General features: G+C 41.3%; 1 protein-coding gene across 9 annotated transcripts in view; it reads left to right on the top strand.

Moving 5' to 3' along the window:
• The window catches only part of LOC122733487 (E3 ubiquitin-protein ligase DTX3L-like), a 33,966-nt gene extending 18,338 nt beyond the window's left edge, over positions 1-15,628 (top strand). For 2 of the 9 annotated variants that reach the window (XR_006353883.1, XR_006353882.1), the window contains 10 exons: positions 9,312-9,391; positions 9,826-9,887; positions 10,459-10,537; positions 10,929-11,008; positions 11,275-11,329; positions 11,869-11,917; positions 12,524-12,603; positions 12,871-12,925; positions 13,595-13,876; positions 14,919-15,628. Coding sequence is in view for 1 of the 9 variants with exons in the window: in XM_043973932.1 (XP_043829867.1) it covers positions 381-2,663 (2,283 nt within the window). In the remaining 8 variants the exon portion in view is untranslated. Of the gene's footprint in view, positions 1-307; positions 4,340-4,589; positions 4,875-8,344; positions 8,856-9,161; positions 9,223-9,311; positions 9,392-9,825; positions 9,888-10,458; positions 10,538-10,928; positions 11,009-11,274; positions 11,330-11,868; positions 11,918-12,523; positions 12,604-12,870; positions 12,926-13,594; positions 13,877-14,918 lie in introns of those variants that run through there. The other 7 variants (XR_006353884.1, XR_006353886.1, XR_006353880.1 and 4 more) reach the window with 7 other exon arrangements.
• Positions 15,629-24,303: the final 8,675 nt, after the last annotated feature.

The raw sequence follows: 24,303 nt of genomic DNA, 5'->3' as shown, positions 1-24,303 counted from the left end.
AAGGATGGTTTTTTTATTCCCTAGAACTGCTTTAGTTATATCCTGAAAATTATCATGCATTGTTTCATCATCATTATCATATTTTCATCGCCCTCCTCATCATTCTTTCAAATAATTACTTGTATTTTTAAAATTATTCTTTCAACTTCTAATTATTTAGGATTTCATTGTTAAGTTGCCATTTGGTTCTCTGTCTTGTGTTTGTGCTGTCCGAATCAATTACTGTTTTTATTAAGTTATGGTCTGGGCAAAAAGGTAGGGGTTGAGAGCTGACAGCATCATTTCATCTCCCTTCTCTGCTCCCCAGTTTCCCCCTGCAGAGCACAGTGAACAAAGGTCGCAACCTGGCTCTTCAACTCTCAAGCCCCTACCCTGCCCTGATGGCCACTGGTACCACTCCCTACAGCCCGATCTACCGGGTCCTGATTCGGGTGTCTGAGACATATCCCAGAATGGAGAGGAAGCTGCAAAAGTATTTCCAGAATCCATACAAGTCTGGGGGAGGCAAGTGCAAGGTCAAATTTGGTCCCACAGAAGACACTTTCTGGGTAGAGTTTTATAAAAAACAAGCCAAAGATGGTGTGATAGCAAAGAAAGATCACACTTTGGCAGTCAGTGATACGTCAGAGGTGAACATCTTCATAGAAACAAGTGAAGACCCAGAAGAGAACAACACTTTGGAAGTAAGCCAGCTTTCCTCTCAGACTGAATCACTCCCAAAGGAATCTTCAGATGAGAAGCTCCCAGATGAAGGAGGTGATCGTAGCTCTTCTAAGTCCTTCATTCAAAAGCTATTTCTCCATGTGGAGGCCCAGCTGAACTTCAAGCTTTCTGAAGAACAAAGGGAGGCAATTATTAACCTCTGCCCAAATCTCAAAATAGAGGGAGGCCATGATGCACCTGAGAAAGTGATTGGTGACTATGAAGATATTGAAAAAATGTATCGATTCTTAAGTGAGAAGATGTTGACAAATGACCAGAAAGAAGATTTTTCCCACTCGGCCTCAGCAAGAGAAATTGAGCACAGTAAGCCAAATGGCCGCGACAGTCCCATTCTTCAGTCAAACCCAGATCAAGGAACAGAAGAAGAGGCAGACCTTATCTCAATTCCTTCACATCTGTATGAATATTTCAAATATTTCTTTGCTGAAACTCTGGACAAAATAGAAAGTGATCATCAAGTACGTATCAAAAGTACCCTGGCATATCCTACTGGCAATGTGGTTATAGAGTTTGAGACAAGTAAGCCAGGGGACAGAAAAGCAGCTCAAGAAGCTTTTACCACAGCATTTCAGAGGGAAATACAGAATGTGACCCATACCGATGTTCACTTCCCAGATGACCAGCTGGCACTCGAAGTTCAAGAAACACTGACTGATGTGTTCCCAAACCTCCATATTAAAGCTGAAGAAAAAGGCTTAATCCTCTGGGGAAACCCAAAGGATATTTCAGAAGCTCAACATTTCATTGAAGCCAACTTCTCCCGTGAACAACCTGTGAAAATGATGGGTTCCCAAAACATGACAAAGTATGAAATTGAGATTGACACTGCTCACTTGCGTCTTCTGCGCCAAGAAATCACAGAAATAGAAAAAACATATGACATTGAAATGCAACTGGTGAACAAACCCCAAACCCGAACAACCCTCATTGTGTTTAAGCCAAAAGACAGAAGCTTAGACCTCTCTGCAAATGCTTATGAAGATTTCATTTATGTCTTTCAGATGCTCGTACCTCAGTTTATCAAAGAGCTAGTGATCCTGAAACCATTAGACCAAGAGAGAAACCATTGGCCTGAAAAGACATTCTTTGAAGACTTTGACAGAAAGCACCCCCTTGTAAACTTTGAGTGGAATGAACCAGAACTGACACTGACAGGTCTGCCCAATAACCTTGAAGAAGCGATAAAATATATTCGGAGGTGTTTTAGTATTGAATTTCCTATTCAGCAGAATCAAGGCCCAGCTCTCCCTTTGGGAGGGAATTGGAATGGTGACCTCAAATCCCCCTTGGACAAAAATGATGCTGCTGATGATTTCAATATGAATTTATCTCCCTTCAAAGGGTTGCCTAACTGGTGGGACTTGGGGAAAGAGAAGAAGAGAGAGGAAGATGAAGACTGTGTCATCTGTATGGAAGTCATTCGCCAGAAAGAAGTCCTCCCAAAGTGCAAGCATGGGTTCTGTGGTCCCTGCATCAGAGAGGCCATGAAACATAAGCCAGTGTGCCCTGTATGCCAGACTTCCTATGGCGTCATGAAAGGGAATCAGCCAGATGGAACGATGACGACCTCTTACAGAACCTCTTCACTTCCTGGTTATAATTCCTATGGCACCATTGTGATTCATTACGACATGCGGGGAGGCATACAGACAGAAGAGCATCCCAACCCAGGAAAACGCTTTGAAGGAACAAGGCGGGTGGCGTACTTGCCAAATAATGAAGAAGGACGCCAGGTCTTGCACCTCCTCAGAAGAGCTTTTGACCAAAGGCTGATTTTCACCATAGGACAGTCCCGGACCTCAGGAGTCAAAGATGTGATCACTTGGAATGATATTCACCACAAAACTCTGCAGTTCGGCGGGCCAGAAAACTTTGGTTACCCTGATCCCAACTATCTGCCACGAGTCAAGATGGAGCTGAAGGCAAAAGGAATCGAGTAAGAGTGCTGACTTCAAGGATGCCTTGAGAGCTGGGTTTGCAAGAGCTGTAGCTGTGGACAGTAATTAAAGAAACCATTAAAATATGTGTGGGTTTAAGCATCATTTAGAGGAAAAGAAAAGCATTTGAGAAGAATTTAGTTTGTTTAGAGGTGAGTGGGATGAACTGCTACAGCTAACCTGTCTAATTTCTTGGAGTGTTTTACTTTCTATTAAACAAGACCCAAAGTGTATCTCTCAGTGCTTTACTTCCTGTCTCCATTTTGCTGTCACCGGGAATGCTGGACTTAAGGAATCTTCTATTGTACCACCTGCACATGGTGATGACTGAGCCTCAGGCCCATTCACATTATTTGTCGTCAGCTGTTAGTGGCCTCAGAACTAACCAGTGCTAGCTCCCTTCTAATTGACATGGTAGCCAGGAACATTGAAAAGATTGGAAGACATCTTAAAGACGATGATAATCTTCAGATACTTACATGAGTCCTTCAGAAAGAAACTATCCATCCTTGGGTCCCTGGAAAATTTGATGTAAATTGAACCATGGAGAAAGATATTTCTGTCTTCAGTCAACAGTGACTTCCAATCACTTTCTGGGACAAATAGAAAAGCCTCTGTTTGGCATTCAAAGCCCTTCATAACTTTGCTTCTCCCTTTCCTTCCCCACTATGGACTCTGTGATTAAGTGATTGTGACTTCCTTGACATTCCCTCTCCAAGAAACTCCATCTCTTTGGATTGTGCATTTTCACTAGATATCCTGCATACCTGGATTTCTTTTCCACTTACTGGCTTCCCTGACTTATTTCAAGTCCTACCTAAAATCCCACCTTCTACCTGAAGCTTTCCCAAATCCCCTTATCACTAGTGCTTTTCCTCAGTGGATTATCTCCTATTTATCTTGTTTAGCTTGTTAGTACAAAGTTGTTTGAATATTGTCTTCCCCATTAGACTATGAGCTACTTGAAAGTAGATACTGTCTTTTACCTTTTGTATCCTCAGCACTTAGCACAATGCCTAGAATATGGTAGACCCTTAATAAATATGTATTTACTGACTGGCTAGGGCAGTCTCACTGACCTGGGAATCAAAGTTTCCAGATTAATAGGCGACTGGTGTTGGCTTATTTGCTGCCCTCCTTTTCTGCATTCTTAGCTTAACTTTTGGGGTAAATGTTGTGACAGTGGCTCTGTTTGTCTAGTCTTAGTGAGACCACATTCATTTCCTAATATTTTCTGACTTTTAACATCCACAATGTAGTCTGTTCAATTTTCCATTGTTCTAGGTGCCCCCTCAGAAGTATAGTTGTAGGGCAACAGGTGAAATGCCCATTCTTCTGTGAATGAGTCCACCTTTTGTATTTGCTACAAATACTAAGCAGAAATATTCTTGAAGAGCTTAAATACTGTATCTTGTGGCATTGCTCAGAAAATAAAAGAAAATCTGTGATAGAGAAGTTTCTTTCCCAATTACAGACAGTGTATTGGTGATAATGCCACACTTTATTGCCCCAGGCAGAAGCTTAATTATTGTAGCTCAAGTGATATCAAGTTTGTTTCTTGTCTAAGTAATAAAATGATCTAGATCTCCCTCTGTGCTTATATTAGGGGAGACTTGATTTAATGGCTGTGTCAGATGCTTCTAATAAATTCAAAACTGTGTCATAATCAGAAAAATGTATCATGGTCTGTGAAGTATTTATTACGTATTTCTGTTTTTGCATTTCTTTTCAATATCTCTCTGCCCTAAATTGACATGGTCAGTTTTTGTAAAAGTTTCATGCACTACTATGAAATGTGTATATTCTATTGTAGTCTGATTTAGAAGATGCCAGAAGTCTTTCTGATCTCACTTCTCCAGCAATTTCTTCAATTCCTTATTTTCCTTTTGTTTATATTTCTATTAATCATTATAAACTGAGAGGGATATTGATAATTTAGTAGGTAAACACATTCATTTATACTCTTATCTTTTTATGAGGTACAAATCAGAAATTCCCTCATGTGAGCCAGGAGGATGCTTGAGTTTCAAGTGTGGAGAATGAAGGAGCCAAAATTATTGGGGACGCAAGCACAGGCTGTGAAGGCTGTGAAGGCATAATGAATTAAGGTGGACCCTTTCGTGGAATAAATTGCTTTAAAAAATTTCCTGCAAATTTCTAGAAGAGATAGATGAATCACAAGAATGCTTAAATTTAGATAAACCTGATACACAGGTAAATTTTTATCTAATTTTCCTTCTTTTCTTACTAGTCAAATCGGTTACTACATGGGCACTGCCTCTTTTTGGTAAATCCTTATTTCTCTAAGCCTTCAATTATCGATTTTATTCCTTCAATTTGAACTTTAGACAAAGGATATTGCTTATTTATAATGGGTTCAATTCCTTTTATTAAGTCACAATCATTACTAGCTTTAGCCCACAATACAGACTGTTTCCTCCATTTCAGAGTGCTTTTCCAGCATGGGGTGAAATTGCCACTTTCCATCCTTCTCCAGAACCTCAAGCCACATAATACCTAAATCATCCATTTCCTACTGAAGTTTCAAAAACAACCCCTCTGGAGTACAGAATACACACTACACACATGCACACACATGTGTGCATATACATACACACATATTGTATATATGCATATATGTGTGTATGTATATATATATATACACACATATATATGTATCTCAACAGGCACATCAAGTGATAGCAAAAAAGTATGATTTTCAATTAAAAGGCTTATTTGAACATAGAGGTTGAAGAGAGTAAGAGGGCTTCAAACTGTCTTAGGTCTTTCCTTTTCTTCCATTATTTTCTTTCTGACTATCCAAATCCTTAAGTTTGTGAGAGGCATAATAGCCACTTCAAAGATACCAGTAATACCTTTGTTTTGAATACAGCGTTTCTCAAAATCCCATTGAGTATTCTAGTTATCTATATCAAACAAACCTTCCTCTAGGCACTACAAATCTGACTTTTCATAAATCTAAACTTTCCATATGTGACAGATATTAACCTCTTGAGATAGAGACCTGCCAGCAAGGAACAAAACTTCCTATATTTCTTCCCTATTTAGGAAGTGGAGATCCAGACAGGATCTTTTCATAGCATTTGCTACCTATTTTCTTATTTAAAATACCTAGTCTCCAATTTCTTCACAGCTCTTTAATTCCTAAGACATTGGTTGGAGGAGTCCTGGAACGGAGACTTATAAGAAAGTTGGGGGTCACTTACCTGCTAGAAAATGTCCATAAATAACCACAGGGAGTTACCACTCTTTCAGTGGCTGAGATTCCTTCCTCGTTAGCCATATTTTCATGTTGGAATGAAATTTTGAAGAGACAATTCTTGAAAGAAAACAAAATAGGGGCAGCTAGATGGCGCAGTGGATAGAGCACTGGCCCTGGAGTCAGGAGTACCTGAGTTCAAATCCGGCCTCAGACACTTAACACTTACTAGCTGTGTGACCCTAGGCAAGTCACTTAACCCCAATTGCCTCACTAAAAAAAAAAAGTTACACTTGCTTTATAATAAGTAAAGAAAGAAAACAAAATATCTGAAAAGAAGAAAATAGTAGCATCCAGAGTATATACATATAGGCAGTCTGCTATCAGTTAATCAACATTATGCACCTACCATGTGTCAAGTACTGTGCTAAGCACTAGGGATACATTAAGAGGCAAAAGATAAGCCTTGCTCTCAAGGAGCTTACAATCTAATGGGAAGACAACATGCAAAGCAAATAAACAATAAAATATACAGAAGAAATAGTAACTACTTAAGACTAAAGGCAGTAGAATTAAGAAGGGCTGGGAAAGTCTTTCTGTGAAAGATAGGATTTTAGTTGAGACCAAGAAGTCAGGGAAGTGAGTAGGTGGAGTTGAGGAAGTTCTGGGTTGAGAGGCAGAGAGAAAATGCCACAGATAGTGTATACTATTATTGGAACATTTAAGAAACTAGTGTCAATGAATCAAAGAGTACATGGTGTGGGGTAAGGTGTAAGAAGTCTGGAAAGGTAGAAGGTGCCTAAGATATGAAGGGCTTTAAATGACAAAAAAAAATTGTATTTTTTCCTGGAGCCAATAGGGAGACACTGGGAGTTATTGTGAGAGATGGGGCTCAGGGAGTGACATGGTAAGACCTACTCTATAGGAAAATCACTTTAGTGGATGAATGGAAGATAGATTGGAATGGAGAAAGACTTGAAATGGGCAGACCCACCCACAGGATACTGCAGTTGTCTAGGCATAGGGTGATGAGGGCCTGCACCAGAGTGGTAGCAGTGTCAGAAAAGAGAAGGGGACATATTCAAGAGATATTATAGAGATGGCATTAACAGGCCTTGGCAACAGATTGGAGATAAGGGGTGAAAGATAGCGTGGGGTCAAGGACATCAACTAGGTTGGGATCCTGACTGAGTGGGAGGATGGTATTGCCTCCTACACTAAGAAGTTTGGATTGAGGGGAACAGTTTCAGGAGAAAGATAATGAGTTCTGTCTTGAACTTTTAAAATTTCAGATATCTATAAAACTTGCAGATGAAGAAAAGGGAAATCAGTTGAGATGGTGGTTGGAAGGTTATGCCATGAGAGGTTTGAGGACAGATGAAAAGGTTTGGAAGACCTGCCATGGAGGGTGGGATAGTGAATTGATAGGATTGCCTAGCATCAGAGAAGATCCCATTGAGGCTGTGTAACTTTATGACCAAGTCAGGACAGTTGTATAATTTCCACTACCTTCATTCAGCAGCACATGTGAAGGAGGTAAGGCAATCCTATGTGTGAGTATTCCAAGACTGAGACTTAGGTAGGACATAATTGGTGATATAAGATGTCTAAAAGACAAGAGTAGAGGACAGTGAAGTGGTTCAACAAGGGGTCAAGAGTGGGGAAAGACAGTAGGTACTTTAGGCCTGGTAGCCAGAAAGAGAATTGGGGAGGTCAAGGGATTGGAGAGAATGGTATGAACAAAGAGTAGGATTTGATAAGCTAGGGCAGAGGGAGAGGTGAAAAGCTAATATGTTATGGTTGGATAAGGGGATTTGGGGCATTCTTAAACTTGGAAGTGATATATTTGTGATGGCTGGCAAGATCAAGAGTATGACCGTGTTTGTATGTGGCTGAGGTGTGGTGGAGTGGAAAGTGAGTAGTAGGTTGAGGAACTGAGTGGTTAAGGTGATAGAGGGAGAATCACTATGTGTACTGAGATCCCTCAGTATGAGAAATGGATTTGATAAGGAAAGAATAATTGTGAGCCATGTACCAACCTGATTGAAGATGGAAGGGGAGTGACCTGGAAGTCTGGAGACAACAGTTACCAGGATATTGATTGGGTGGTATATATGAATAGCATGAACCCCAAGGGATGACAGGTTGCTGAGTGATGGAGGTAGGGGAAGAATCTGGAAGTGGCAAGAGTGAGCAAATAGTCTTTTAACCCTACCTTGACCAATGAACTGAGGGTAATGGGAGAAGGTGCAGCCAGTACTGGAAGGGGTGACAAGGAAGGGTGTCATCAAGGGGTAGCCAGGCTTCAGTAATGCCAGAGTGGGAGAGGAAATGATTTAGGATGAAAGGAAATTTGTTACCTATGGAATATGAATTCCACAAGGCACAGTGGAGCGGGGTTTGTGTTGTGTGAGAGTTACTTAGGGGTGAGAGTGTTGAGCAACATAAGTAACTGGGAGGTGGGGGGTATGGAATGTGGTTATTTTGGGGGGGATTGGTGGGTCAATGAGGGTTAAGTGACTTGCCCAAGTCACACAGCCAGTGTCAAGTGTCTGAGGCCGGATTTGAACTCAGGTCCTCCTGAATCCAGGGGACTGCTCTATCCACTATGCCACCTAGCTGCCCCTGGAATGTGGTTTTGATGATGATCTTGAGGGGTTTAAAATCACTGGAATAAGAAGGGTATTGACCAGGTGTGAGAATATTCATCTTTAAGTGGAGGGCACTACTTCTCTTCCCAGGGGGAGCTGAAGAAAGTGAAATATGAGATGGGAGGCATCCACTCAGGTGGTCAAATGGAAAACCCTGCTTCACAAGTCCTCTTCCCTCAGAAGGGTGGAGATTAGGCAGTAAAAGGGTACAGAAAGGTGAAAGTCAAATCTGTGCAAAAAGAGTCAGAAGTCCCATTAGCCACCAACTTTCCTCATCCTTCAAGAAGCAGACACAGCAGGAGATGGAAGGCCTAAGGTGAAAAGGTAGGTTGCTCCTCTTTGCACCAGAGAGTCTCTACATCTTAATGTAGATAGTGAGCAGGAGGCAGAAGTTGCCTTGTATCATGAGTACAGATGGAAGCAATTGGTTTGGGGCAGATGGAAGATGCTTGGTCTCTTGCCACAATTCCTGCATGTGTTGAATTTAAGGAGTAAAAATAGACATTGCAAGTGGCAAAGGATGTCCTGGTCTGGGTTTGAGTCAAGGGTCAACCAGTGAATCCTTTTCTCTATCTCTTTTCCTGTGGATGCCTTAAGGTTAACATTATGCCTGCACTTCTTCATCCTTAGGAGTGTTCCCAGGAAGAATTTAGCCATCTACCTCCCCTGCACAAATGTCCTATCACAGCCGGTACTGTTACCTTTGAAAAGTGAGTTTACTTCAGGTTCTCCACCTTTGTGCCTGTGAATCCCTTAAAGTTAATGTGATTTCGATCCTAGGATTTTTCCAGTGAAGAGCTGCACAATCTCCCTCTTCTGGACAAATTTCATTTTGAAAAATTCACTGTTAGTTCAGAAAGGTAAGTTTAAAGAATTGAATTTGCTTAAGAATTTTATAGAGTTTGGGGGTGGGGCCATCAGTGAGGACAGCCCCAGTCTGGGGCCTCCTGATGGGCCAATTAAATAGTTCCAGGGGGCAGCTAGGTGGCACAGTGGATAAAGCACCGGCCCTGGATTCAGGAGGACCTGAGTTCAAATGTGACCTCAGAAACTTGACAATTACTAGCTGTGTGACCCTGGGCAAGTCACTTAACCCCCATTGTCCCACAAGACAAAACAACAACAACAGCAAAAAACAAATAGTTCCACTGCACCCCTGACCCATCTTTCTCTATAAGTACTCCTATGCATCTCTAACAGTAAAAAAGAAGAAATCCCTTCTATAAAGAAATCTGCACATTTTGTGTCACTTTTGAGACTGAGCAAACTGAAATGAGTAATTTTCTTATCCTAGTGTTGTAGGGGAGAAACCAGAGAAGAACACAGGTTAAGTAACTTGGTTACTTGACAGGTCTGGTAAGTGGATGAATTGGGAGGTAAAGTCCAGGCTTCCTGACCCTATAGGTAAGGTTGTAACTTGGAACTCTGCCTGTCAGCTGTTCTTTTTCCTCCCCTGCACATATGTATTCATTTATAGCATCCTTGTCTTCCCAAAAAATTCATGCTCCACATAGCTAGAATTATGGGCATTTTCAAAGGCTCTCTATTTGGAAGGCCCTTATCAGACAACTGGGAAAAGGGAGGCCCTCAAGGTTTTCCAAGGCCTAATGGATAGGATGTGTCTGACATATGCATTAGGTCCCCTGCTTGGCTGACTCCACATGCTGGCCACTGGCCACTAGCCACTGCCATAAATGTGTCTCTACCTCACTCACATTTTATTCTTTCTTGTCATTCCCAATCCAGGTGTGTCAGGTCTTTTCCTTTCTTTTTAGGATTAATCACAGTAACAACAACAGAAATAGCTTTAATAATAATTTTACCTACCAAAACAACAAGCACAGCAAATATCACTGAAGGAGTACAATGTGTGTTTGTTATCTCCTCTGACCCAGCAGCAGACCTCTGATTCTGATACTCTTTGTAGTCCAATTGACAGGAATTAAATAATGCCAAGACATGGGAAGTTATTCAGGCCAGGAGCATACACCTCCTATGTGGCTGAGGTAGGATTGCTGTTTGGGCCTTCCTAGTTCTATGTCCAAAGCTCTAAGATATTTGGTTGTCTGCCATCATTTTCCCCATTTCCCCCATATTTCATTTCCTTTTACCATGCCATCATCTTTTCCTTGAGTGTTCATCATATCTTGATCTGTTGACATCAAAGTGATAGACATGGGCATATATTTTTTCCCTGCTTTTTGTATTACCCTGTTGCCATTTCATTTTCCTTTTTTATGTGTATTCAAGGTTGGCAAAATGAGTGGATTTTTCTTGTATCAAAAGTTCTTCCAGGCTAGGATCAAATTCTGGGGCCTCCCCACTATCCCAGTTTCTCTTCCTTTTGGCTTCTCAGTTCCTTAAGGGTAATCTTCTTTTTCTGTTCATTGGTTCTAGGATTATTCCCAGGAAGAGATGAGCTGTCTTCCTCTTGTGGACAAATTTCATTTTGACAAACTCATTGTTTCTTTTCAAAGGTGAGTTTCCAGATTTGCTTTTGTTTCAGAAATTTGAGTACCTTAGGTCTGGGGGGTCTACATCAGGGAAAGCCAGGGAGTTTACCTCCAGAAGGACCTTTAAAGTAGTTCCCCTGACCTCCTGACACATTTTTCCTTGGAAGTGCTCATGCACATCAGTAACAAAAAAAGCACTCCCTTCTATTTAGCAAACTTGACATTTTGTGTGCCTTTTGAGCCTCAGAGCAAACTGTGAATTTGGTGGTCTTCTTCTTTTAATTTTATAGGTTAGAGAACTGAGGAGGAGTGAGGTCTCATGACTTGGCCATTTTGACATGTCTGGTAAGTGGATGAGTGGAGATGGGAAGTGCCGCCTTCCTGATCCTGCAGCTCAGGATAGGGCTTCTCAGATATTTGGGTCCCTGCTGGTCTGCCATTTGTTTTTTTTTCCTCATCTGCCACATATGTACTCATTCTTGCCTTCTTTCACTTCCCTAAAAATTAACGTAACTAGAACCATAGGCATTTTCAGTGGCTGTTTCCTTGAAAACCCCTTAACAGAAAGCTAAAAGAAGTGAGCATCACAGGGTTTTTCAAAGGCCTAATTGATGGAATGGGTGTGACCTATGCATTAGGTCCCCTGCTTAGCTGAATCCAGATTCAGCCCACTGGATACTACCTTTAGTGTCCCTCAACTTTGGTCATTTCCTTGTCATTTCCCTTCTTTGATCCCATCAGATGGAGGCTTTAGGAAAATATATTTCAGATACTTGAAATATACCAGACTTGCGGCAGTGTTCAGGGCCACCCACACAGTCTTGCCATCTCTTTTCCTTCATGTCCTGGAGGCTACACTTCAATTCTGCACTTTCCATTCCTAGAACTGTGTTAACCTGGAAGATTTCAGAAGTCACCCTCATGTTCACTATTGTAAGCATACCACTTCCCTTTCATAAGTAAATCTCTTCAATTCCTTTCTTCTTTTGGGGAAAATGGATGATGATTGCCTTTGGGGGTAGAATTTGGTCCAACCTATGGGCTCCGCCTTAATGTGATGGACAAATACCATGCTTGCGGTCCAGGCATACCAAGGCTTTTTCTTTCTGTCCATGATTAATAACAGTAGCAAATGCAACAGAAACAACAAAAGCAATACCTCTCAATACAAAAAGAGAAACAGCTATCACAAATATATTTTATGGAATACAGTATATGTATGTGATTTGCTTTGACCTAGCAACAGACCTCTGATTCCCATGCTCTTTGTAATCCAATTGATGGAGAAATTAAATTATGGTAAATGATGGACTTGGGCATGTATATATATTTTCGCGTCCTTTTTGTATTTCCCTTTTGCCATTTCATTTTCTTTCATCATATTTGTATTCCGGGATGGGAAAATAAGTGTATGTTTCCAAAGGCAAAAATTCTTGCAAGCTCAGTTTAGTCCAGGGCCTCTTCACAATGTCAGTTCCTCCTTCTTTTGGCCTCTTAGTGCCTTAAGGTTAACTTTATTTCCCTGTTGATTGGTTCTAGGATCATTTCCAAGTAGAGCTGAGCAATCTTCCCCTTGTGAACAAATTTCATTTTGACAAGTTCACTGTTTCTTTTCAAAGGTAAATTTCCAGATTTGCTTTTGTTTCAGAAATTTGAGTAGTTTAGGTCTGGGGGCCTAAATCAGGGAAAGCCAGGGAGTTTACCTCCAGATGGACCTCTAAAGTAGTTGCCCTAACCTCCTGACACATCTTTTCTTGGAAGTGCTCATGCACATCAGTAATAGGAAAAAGAAGCCCTCCCTTGTGTGAAGCAAGCTCTACATTTTGTGTGCCTTTTGAGCCTCAGAGACAACTGACATTGGTGGTTTTCTTGCTCTGATTTTACAGGTCAGAGAGATGAGGAGGAGTAAGGTCATGTGACCTGTTCCCCTTGACATGTCTGGTAAGTGGATGAGTTGAGATGGGAAATCCAGGCTTCATGACTTTGAAGAGGAAATTATAGGGGAGAAAGGTCAGGTGTTGAACTCAGTCAGACGATTATTCGAACTGTGATTTGAAGATCTCTAGACTAGGTAACCCAAGGGTTTTCGGTGCTTTTTAAAGAGGCTTTGAAACAGTAATTAGGGGAGGTGACTAGCTACTAGGAATACCGTTTTGCACAGCTAAAGTAGAACTTTCAAGGCTTTTAAACAAAAACATAAAAAGAGTGATAACTACAAGTTTACTGAGAACTGACTGATTCCCCACCCAGTCCCCCTACCCAGGCAGGTGAATTGCCTGAGGCTGATGATCTTTGTCAATTCCAGACTCTTGATCAATTTATGGACCTCCCCCATCTCCCCCCAAGCAAACTATCCCCTCCCAATGTTTCCCCACCTTACTCCCAGAACTTTATGTTATTATGTAAAAGCCTCCGCCTACATTAAGTACTTAACTCTGGAGCAGTTCTATGGTTTCTTTTGTTAAAGGTTCATTTACATTAAGTTCCCTTTTGTTCTGTTACCCCATAAAAACCCTGTCCTCAGTTCCCATCTTTGAGTATTCCTATAGTTCCTCTGCCCAGATTAAAGACATTATTTTCTCCTATATTGATTGTTTCCTTAATTTACAGGTTAACAAGAGTGATCTCTGTCATTCTGACCAAGGCCAAGTTAGAGGGACAGACGAGAAAGAGAAGAAGAAAAAATTCAGTAAAGTGAAGATTATTTCTACAGATAGTCTGGAATATGACTGGAAAGGGAACTACCTGGTCAGAATATGAAAGAAACAAGACAGGTGCAGTTGTGAAGGGATCGCATTAGAAATCCCTAACCCTAACCCTAATGCGATCTCAGTTTGGAAGAAAGGAGGAGATAATGTTTAACCAAGTTAGGGAAAAGAAATGGGTAGGAAGGTAAGAAAAGTTGTCTCTTTTGCACTGATAGAATAGAGGGCTTGAAAGTAAAGGGTTAAAAAAAATTTTTTTTAATAAAATAAAATAAAAAGGGGTCAGCTAGGTGGCACAGTGGATAGAGCGCTAGCCCTGGATTCAGGAGTACCTGAGTTCAAATACGGCCTCAGACACTTGACACTTGCTGGCTGTGTGACCCTGGGCAAGTCACAACCCCCATTGCTCCACAAAAAAGAAAGAAAGTAAAGGGTTGTGGAAATTTGGAAAGAAGTGAGGAAGGGTTTGATCTCAGTCAGAGAAGAAGGACGTGAGAAACTTTATTTGGTTATTCAAGATTGTTATGGGGGAAAATGGGGTATGGGTTTGGGTTAGGGGTTGGGGTTCTTGGGAATTCCTCTTTAAAGAATTATACCCTCTTGCACACAAAAGCAGTTAAAATAAGATGGTAGTTTATTTAGGGACAAGGGAAGGAAAGGGGGGGGAAGGGAAACCATGAAAGAAATCCTTGGACTTCTCATGGGGAGATAGGCACAAAGCACGTGACTCTGAGGTACCAATCTCCTCAAGCAGGAGACTGGCAGGTACTTTTATAGGGGGCTGATGGGGGTGGACCATCTGCCTGTGGAAAGTTCCTTTAGTGAGAGAAGACCATCCCCCACTGGTGGTGACTAGAGGAATTAGGTGAGTGGTGGCTTTGGATCTCTCTTCAGGACACAAAGGCCACACCCAAATTTATCTCCCCAGGGGTAAGGGAGATGGAATGAAGGGTAGAGATCCCGAAGCTAGCTTTGGTTCAGCTTATCTCTCTAGGCGGATCTGTCCTCTGGTTTAGTTTCTCAAGGAGAAGATTCCTCAATGTGCCTCAGAGAACTTCTGGGGAACTTTGGGCCCACAACAAGATGATATTGAAAATATAGGAATATATTTGCAGCCTTGGGGATAGCAAACCATTAACAGAGCCAAATTTAGTCCATATATGAGGAATATGCATTTATAATTTCATTACTGCATAACAGAGGTTATGTTTTCAAATTCTGTGTTTCAGGAAAATTTCCTGGATCCTAAAAGAGGGATGAAGATACAAACTGTCACTTTAAATCTTTGGCAGTAGACTAACTGAAAGTAGCTGGCTCTATAATTTCAAGGGCTACCAGTAAATGCGCCTTGGACAAATTGAGATTTACACATTGCCATGAGTCCAGATTTTATTTGGTCCTGAAGCTAAATCATCATATTGCCTCATTTATAGTGAAATGCATCCTCCTATCAGGATAAATGTAATAAATCAGAACTTGATGCAAAAATGCATTTGTTATGTGGCATGAAGGCAGAAGAACAAAAATGCCAGAGAATGCATGACTCTGGAGAACCTGAGTCAAAAAATCAGGTCTCAGCAATTAATCTGCTCTCATACATTTATTGACTGTGTGACTTTACCTTTGTTTCCTCATCTGTTAAGGGGAAAATGAAATAACAATACTGCTCCTAGGGTTGTTGAAAGGATTATATAATTGTGAAGTTTTTAACACACTGGCTGACATATGTCAAGCCCTGTATAAATGTTAACTATTGTTACTATTATTATTTCTTTGATTAGATGCACTTGTTCTGTGCTTGATAACTTTGCACCAGGTTTTAGATACGATCAGTGTAAAATGCTAAAAGTGATTAAATAAATGAATTTCTATGGAAAAGATTCAGAGATACCTTCAAAAATCAAATAAATTAATGTTATTTGGTATGCAGGTAAATATACCTTCAAATTCTGTTGTTTCAAATATCAATATTATTTGTCATTACTGTGTTTCTAAGTTTCCTTGCATTGTGGATGCTGGGAAACCGTTGTATGAGACATGCTGAAAATTTCTTTTGATCTGGTTACTGTGAAATCATTAAGTCACTAATGTTTATTGTCATAATATAAAAAGCTATCAAGTATTTAATTGGGAATATTTTGAAAGAGAAAATTGATAATTACTTACTGTATGGGAAAAGGTACAAGGAAAAGACCTTGTAAAATCTTATTTGTAGACTTCCAAGCTTTCTTGAGACCATTTGCTTAGGGGAAGCTCATAACATCTTATTAGCCCAGTGGAAGAACTTGCTACTATTGTGAAATTCCTAAACAATGAACTGGTTTACTGAGAAAATGAGATCCCCTGTTTTATTCCTTGCAAAAATAGGGGAGAAATGTTTAAGCCTGCTCATAATAAAAGAGTGAGTTTCATCTAAAGTTATTTGCCTATCACTTGTGAAGTTTATACCTTGAATAGTACATTTTGAAGTTACACCTTTAGCCAACTTAGTCTCACCATACTCTAGTCTTAAATATATATTTTTTTTGACGGGGCAATGGGGGTTAAGTGACTTGCCCAGGGTCACACAGCTAGTAAGTGTCAAGTGTCTCAGGCTGGATTTGAACTCGGGTACTCCTGAATCCAGGGCCAACGCTTTAACCACTGCGCCATCTAGCTGCCCCCAATTGACCATTTTTTTCTGGGTTTTTGAATAAAGTATAATACATTTACAATTTATATGCAATTCCAGAATACAATTATTTTCTTAATTTTTTTAAATTAATTTTACACCAGGATGAGTTTAAACTGAAAAAGAAGAAGATAAATAAGGAGAGGATGTTGATTAATTTTTAAAGGCCTGGTAACCATTTTACTTGCTATTTGAAGTAAAATCTCATGGGACTGTAATCTGATATGATCCTTAATTTGGATTTCAGCTATGATTGTCTGCATTGTCATGATGCCAATAGCTTACCATTCAAGGGGGATGCCATATGCTGCCCAAAGGGGGTGCAGTCTGGCAACTGCTGCAAGTGGATATAGGGGCCTAGGAAAGGTGGAGGGAATGACCTTGGCATGATCTAAAGGTGGATTCTCTTGATTCAGCTTTTCCATGGTGCTATTCCTTTTAAAACAGCATAGGAGGCAGCTAGATGGCACAGTGGTTAAAGCACCGGCCCTGGATTCTGGAGTACCTGAGTTCAAATCCAGCCTCAGACACTTGACACTAGCTGTGTGACCCTGGGCAAGTCACTTAACCCCCATTGCCTGCAAAAAAAAAAAAAAGAAAAGAAAAGAAAAAGGATAGTTATGGCTCTGATAAACACCCTTTTAAAACAGCATAAATCTTAACTGTACCCCCTAAAACTGTGACCCTACTATTTAAATATCCCATTCCTTGAATTAATGCTGGGTCTCTCTTGAGAGGCCCCATGTATGCATGTCTGTCTTGCTGAGAAGAATGTGCTTGTCTTGCTGGACTTGCCTCACTCACTTCTGTTTTTCTGTTTTCTGTAGGGGACAGGTTTCTGTTTTTGACAGACCCTTATCAGCTTGAGAACCAAGAGTATGTCACTGGACTTTTTCAAGCCTCAGTTTCCTCAGCTTTAAAATAGAGATAATAATCCCATCCCAGGGAGGTTGTGAGAGTCAAGTGAGTTATGCATGAGTAACTTAGACTTGAAGCTGTTAGCCCAGCCTTCACTCACATTGGGTCAGGGAAGGTCCCAGTGGACATCTGCTTGTATCTCCCCTTCATACAACCCTAAGGGCTTGGAGCACTGTCATGACTCATGAGCTTCAACTCATGCCTTTTCCCCATGAACAGCTGATATCATTTAGCTTACCTGACTTGATTAATGTTCAGAAATGTGTATTTAATGCAGTGGTAGAATTGGCACAAAACTAAACCCCCAGAGTCCCCTCTATGTCACACAGAGTCCAGGAGAAAGTGGCCTCAAGAGTAGAGAACACAGTTGGCAAAGGGTTAACACCCAGTTCCTTGAAGTCCTTTTGCTGGAGTCCTCAAGATATTCTCCTCACTTAGGGCTTGGCTCTCCTGCTGGGCTCCTTGTAGAGCCTTACCTCTGCTTGTCCTCCTTGTGTGGAATCTGCCTCCTGATGCAGATACACACTGATGCCTGTTGGGACACTGCTAGGACATTGATGAAAAGTCCAAAGCCTCTGGCCCTATCTAGTTCACAAGGTCCTACTTTGCTAAGAGGAGGAGGGAGAGGAGAGGAGACTGAGAGGATGCACCTCCTACCCCCTCCCCAAGTGATTCCTTCTGAAGGACTTGGCTGGAGGCTTCCATCAATGAACTGCTAGAAACTGAGATGCCCTGATCCCAAACTGGCCCTGGGTTTCTCAGACCTGCCAGGGACTTGACCACATTCCTCAACCAATCTATATGAACTTCCTGTCACACTTAGTAAAAATGTCAGAGATGATGCCCAGGTCTGGTTCACATCTAGTTCACACTTCTGGATTTCTCCTTCAATTTACATGGATTCTTAGCTGATGGAGGTAAGACCATGGTAGGAATGGATGATGGAGGGGATGGATTGATTGGCTTAACCCACAGCCAGTGTAACAGAGAGGATGCTTTACTAGCCTTAAAATGCCAGGTGATATCAGCCCGTATTACAGTTCAGAAGGTTGAGAGACCGAAGTGAATTCTGAGGTGTGCTGGTAAATGTTTATCAACTGGCTCTCTGGGTGAAAACCCCCTAAGAAACAAACTTAAGTTTATTCTCCATTAGTATTTCTATGCGACTTTCTTAACTCTAGACAATGAACAAAACAAGGTAGCCCGGAATTTTAGCATTCCCTCTGATTACTTAGGTGGCAGACAAGTATAGAAGGATCTCAGAGGAAAGATATCTTCACAGGGAAGGGAAGAATGGCTTGGTATGGCAATGGCTAAATGTAGTGGGTTAGGTGAATTTGTGCTTCCCACCCAAGGAGGCTGAGCAGGGAGATGGATTCCAAAACAATAAGGATGAAGTCCCCAAAGGTATTTTCTCTGGAGGGTAGGGGAGTGAATGCTGAGATGGGTGAAATGAAGCATTTATTCATTGTGTGAGTTAACCCTAACCCTACGGTCATCCCCATAGCAACTCCCTTTCTAGGCAGGTCCCTTCTCTGGGCCTCTTTTCCTACACTGAGGGTGAGAGTTCTTACAGGAGTCTTGTGAAAATCAAAAGGAGCATGTGAAAGGTTCTTTGTAATCCTTAAAGCACATGTGATCTGAAGAGCATTCCTTAACATTCAAAGATTCTTTTGGGAAATTCAAGGTTTCAGTAATATATTTGACCTAGGGAGAGACTTATGGGTACCTGGCAAGGAGGTGATCATTGAGTTCTTTAATGAAATGATGAATTCCATGTTTTTTTTTCCTTCTTCTGACTCAATTCTTGTAGCAACACATGGTTTACATATTTTCTTTTACATCCTATTTTGCAGTTAGCTTCTCTCTTTCTCTCTCTGTCTCCTCTCTCTCTCTCCCCCCTGTCTCTCAATATTATACATACATACACACAGACATACATATGTATATATAAGACTTGGTATATGTTTGCTATCTCTCATTAGATTGCAGTACGTAGGGATTCAGGTCTGTGCCTCAGAGCAAAGAGGGAAAGAAGCCCCCTCCTCCTTTTGGTTGAAAGATTGTCAAAGTGCTAGCCTAATAAGGAGCTATTATCAGGGCCAGCAACTCGGTAAGATTTCCTTGGTAACAGACGAGTCACCATGACAACCAGAGGTAGGGGCCCATGGATACAGCTTTCAACAACACAATTCTTCCTCAGCAGGGCCTCATGGCTAAAGGGTGGAGCTACAGCCTAGTGCCTGTATTCCTGTATTGAGATCCAATACTCCTACAGGGACTTTTTCAGCATTTCCCTGCCCCCCATTCCCACAGGACAAAGAAAAAAAAAGCCTTTAGGATGTGGTAAAATCCACATGGATTGATGCAAGAAGAGCACATTAATCCTTAAAGCCCTTCCTTAGCACTGCTCTCCCACCAGCCTCCACATTCCCAGGGGGGAGGGAGGGAGGTATCATCTGACCTGTGGGCAACTAACTAATACTCATGCTGGCTTTCCCCATGGTGTAGAGACTGTCACATCTCCTTTCAATTAGCAGTAGACAGAGCTTCTGCAAGTCACTTCAGAACAAAGAAGGTAGGAGGTGAGCATTGAGAACTTGTTACTCTGTGTGTGGGGCCATTCCTAATTTAGAGAGCCCCAGGATTGCAGAGACTCTGCTTAGGTTATACTTTAGACCTTCCCCAATCTGAGCCTTCGGTGACGATAAAATACGGTAGATGTTAATTCAACTAGGACAGAAAGAGAACAATGCTAAAGAAAGACCTGGGTAGGAGGCTATGCTTGTTGCCTCACCATCCCAGTGCTTAGGACAATGCCTGGTATGCAGTAGGTGTTTAATATATGTTTATTGATTGACTAAAGTACAAAACCAGAGACCTTTTCTCTGTCACAGTGAATGAGTAGAATTTGCAGGGTGAGAGAAGCAGAAGCATGGCTTGGTATGGGACTGGCTAGATATAGTGCCTTACTCACCTAGGAAGGCAGATGGGGGTGATGGGGGGGCAGAGATTCACAAACTGCAATGATTAAGTCCCCAACAGCATGGTTTCTGGAGGTCAAGAGGGTGAGGGCTGAGGCAGGAGTAGAATGAAGCATCTACTAGATGTCTGATTTCACCTTAGCCCCATGGTCTTCCTGAAACCTTTCCAGGCAGGACATTTCCTCTGTTCTTTCATCTGGACAATGAATATCATAATACTTGTGCTCTCTACCTGGGAATCAGAGTGAGAACCCTCCCAGAGGCTTATGAAGATTGAAAGTAGCATGTGAAAGGTGAATTATAATCCTGAAAGTATTTGTGATCTGCAGAACATTCCTTAACATTAAGATATTTTCTTAGAGAATTCAAGATTTCAGGACTATGGACAGACTTATGGACACCTGGTTGGGATGGATGGCATGATTCTTTGTCCTGATTCAATTCTTGTAGCCACAGCTGGCTTATATGTTTTCTTAAATGTTTTGTTCTGCATCTAGCTTCTCTATGAATCTATCTCTGCTCTTATTTCTCTCTCTCTCTCTCTCTCTCTCTGTGTCTCCATTTATATCTGTGTGTGTATGTATATATGAGTTTTTTGATATGTTCATCATCTCCTGTTACATTTATTCTCTAGGGATTTAACTCCATGTTCAGTTGGCTACTTAGAACAAAGTGTGGAAAAGCCCCCTTTCTCCTCTTGGCTGAGAGATTATCATAACATAGTCCTTATGAGGAACTAATATGAGAGCCAGCAATTCAGGATATCAGATTTCCTTGGTAACAATCAAATCGCCATGGTAGCCAGAGATAAGCTTCACCTAACACTGCTTTCATGGACACTTAGTTCTTCCTCAGCAGGGCCTCAGAACCTGAAGGGCAAGACTGATGCCTAGGGCCCATATTGGCATCCTATCACCTTACAAAGGCTTTGCCAGTGTCCCCCACCCCCAATCTGAGGAAGAGAGAATTCATATATGGTCAAATTGGGATGAATTGACTCAGGGGAAGGACAGTGATCCTTAAAGCACTCCCTCAACAATCTTGCCCCAACAGACTCTACATTCTGAGGCGGGATGAATGTACCATCTGACCTGTGGGTTGCTGTTGGGGGCCTATATTTAATGTCCCCCTGCTGTAGAGATTTTGTCACATCTCCCTTCAATTAGCAGTAGACAGAGCTTCTGCACAGTTCAATTCAGAAGGAAGAAAATAAGAGGTAGGCATTGAAAGCATGCTAACTTGTTTGGAACCAGCCCTAGTTTGGGAAGTCCCAGTATTGCAGAGACTGCTCAGGTTATACTCTAGAACCTTACTCCTCTGAGCTGACAATAACCATAAAATATGGTACATGTTAATTCAGCCAAAATACAGAAGGAAAGCAGGACTAATGGAAGAATTGAGCAAGAGGTCATATTTAGTACCCCCCACCACCACCACCAATTTCAGCACCTAGTGGTAGTACTAGTATTAGTGGTAGGGTTTGGCACATAGTAGGTGCTTAATAAATGTTTATTGATTGATTTCCCCAGTGAATGAGTAGAATTTGCAGGTAGAGAGATCTGGTGATAGGAATAAGCACAATTTCTGTGCCCCTCAAGTCACACTTCCAACATCAAAAGTCAACCTTGTCAACATCAAAATTCAACCTTGTGGATCAGCTTCACTGTTTCCTAAAGCTGAACCCCTACAGTGTCGAGGCATTTAGTTTTTTCAGGAAATTTATAGGTCACCAGCCGATTTTAATTTCTAACAGCATGTGGGAATGAATATGGCGATCTTCCAGTATAGGAGAAAATCCTGGGCTCTTCCTGAGCTTGGACCTGTGGTAATGGGCTGAACTGAGCCATACACACTTGCCATCCCAGCTTCCTGTCTCAAACCAATGGTATCCATTTCTATAATGGCTTTTCAGGGATGGAAATCCCAGACACTCTTTTTCTTTTTTTTTTAGTGAGGCAATTGGGGTTAAGTGACTTGCCCAGGGTCACACAGCTAGTAAGTGTTAAGTGTCTGAGGCCGCATTTGAACTCAGGTCCTCCTGACTCCAGGGCCGGTGCTCTATCCACTGTGCCATCTAGCTGCCCCCCCTTTTTTTTTCCAGACACTCTTAAGAAATTTATCTAATGGATCTTTCAATGAAGAATCGTTTTATCCACTATATCTATATCCCCAGAGCCTAGAGCAGGCCTCTACCCAGGCAGGTGATAAATGCTTGTTGAGTGATTTAAATTGGAATTCATTACTTCAGTAGTTCCTATTCTAATTATCCTAAGGAGAGTGAACCTTGTGGCCACTAGATGGCAGTATGGCAAGACCTAACATGCTATTCATGCTTCCTGTGGAAGCATGCCTAAATCCAATTTGGGAGCTGGAATTCCATCCATGAATCACTTTCTTTTCTTCTATACTAGCCATGATGATATTTCAAATTAGGGAAAATAAAGAAAGTGAAAAACATAATGTTTCAATCTGAAATCAGAGTTTTTCAGTTCTCTCTGGATGTGGATAACATTTTTCATGGTAGTTCCTCTGAAATTGTCCTGGATCATTGTCTTGATTAGAGTAGCTAAGTCTTACACAACCAATCATTGTTACAACATTGCTGTTACTGTGTATGTTGTTCTCCTAGTTCTGTTCAATTCACTTTGCATCAGTTCATATAAATCTTCCCAGGTTTTGTTTTTTCTGAAACCATCCCACATATCATTTCTTTTTTTTGGGGGGGGGGGGTTGCAAGGCAATGGGGGTTAAGTGACTTGCCCAGGGTCACACAGCTAGTAAGTGTCAAGTGTCTGAGGTCGGACCTGAACCCAGGTACTCCCGAATCCAGGGCCGGTGCTCCATCCACTGCGCCACCTAGCTGCCCCCCCATATCATTTCTTATAGCACAAGAGTATTTCATCTCCACCATATACCATAACTCATTCAGCCATTCCTTAAAATTGATGGGCATCCCTTCAATTTCCAATTCTTTGTTACCACAAAAAACTAGAAAATATTTTTGTACATATAAGTCCTTTCCCTTTTTCCTTTATGTCTGGGCTGCAGGGTCTGAGTCAAAGAGTATGCAGTTTTATATCTCTTCAGCCATAGTTCCAAATTATTCCCCTGAATGGTTGGAGCTGTTCACAGCTCCACAAACAGTGCATTAGTGTCTCTGTTTTTCCAAATTCCCTCCTGCATTTGTCATTTCCCTTTTCTAGTTAGCCAATCTGATAGGTAAGAGGTGGAACCTCCTTGTTACTTTTATTCTGATAATTGAAATAAGCCCTTCAGGCAAATGCAAAATTAAGCTGAACTCCAGCCTCCCTCAAAGTGCTCCTGTTTTCTGCAAATGGGCCTTCTCATAGCCTGTATAAAGGGACACACCACTCTTTGCTCAACCCAGGTAAGCTACATATCCCTATCTATTCCACTTAGTCCACTTCAGGATTAGACCTATCCTTCCACTTCCTTACAAAAGGAAGAAAGATATGGATACCTACCATTTTAAGAAGGAGCTTCTGAGCTACTCTATTACTGTCAGGGTTAGCATAACCCTTTAAGCCAGCCAAAGCTGAAACCTCAAAGTAATCCTCTTTCTTGGAACTTATCTTGGAAGCTTATCTTTCTTGGAACCAAGACTTCACCTCATTCTGAAATCTTTTCACTTTATTTTAATACTTACTGTCCCATGAAGTCACTGCTTTTTCTGTCTCCTTTACCCTGAACATATATTTGGGCAAATTACTTCTTTTCATATACTTGGGCAAATCACATTTTTCATGGGCTCAGTTTGTCATATTTGAAGAGAAGAACATAGTATTTGCACTAATTACAGGATTATTTTGAGGCCAGTTCTTTATAAATGTGAAAATGCTATAACAATGGGAAGTATTATGCTTATGAATGTGGTTGAACCAGACCTATCATTTCTACTAAGGCAGTTTGACTCCTGCTCTGAAATTTGCAGTCTAACAGAGCTTCTTGGGTATGAGCAGGAATAGCTATAACTTCTTTCATTACAAATATTAGAAAAAGAAAAGCAGAGGTATATTACAG

Source organism: Dromiciops gliroides, chromosome X, assembly GCF_019393635.1.
Source record: "Dromiciops gliroides isolate mDroGli1 chromosome X, mDroGli1.pri, whole genome shotgun sequence".
NCBI lineage: Eukaryota > Metazoa > Chordata > Mammalia > Microbiotheria > Microbiotheriidae > Dromiciops > Dromiciops gliroides.
This window is presented reverse-complemented; position numbering and strand designations above follow the sequence as displayed.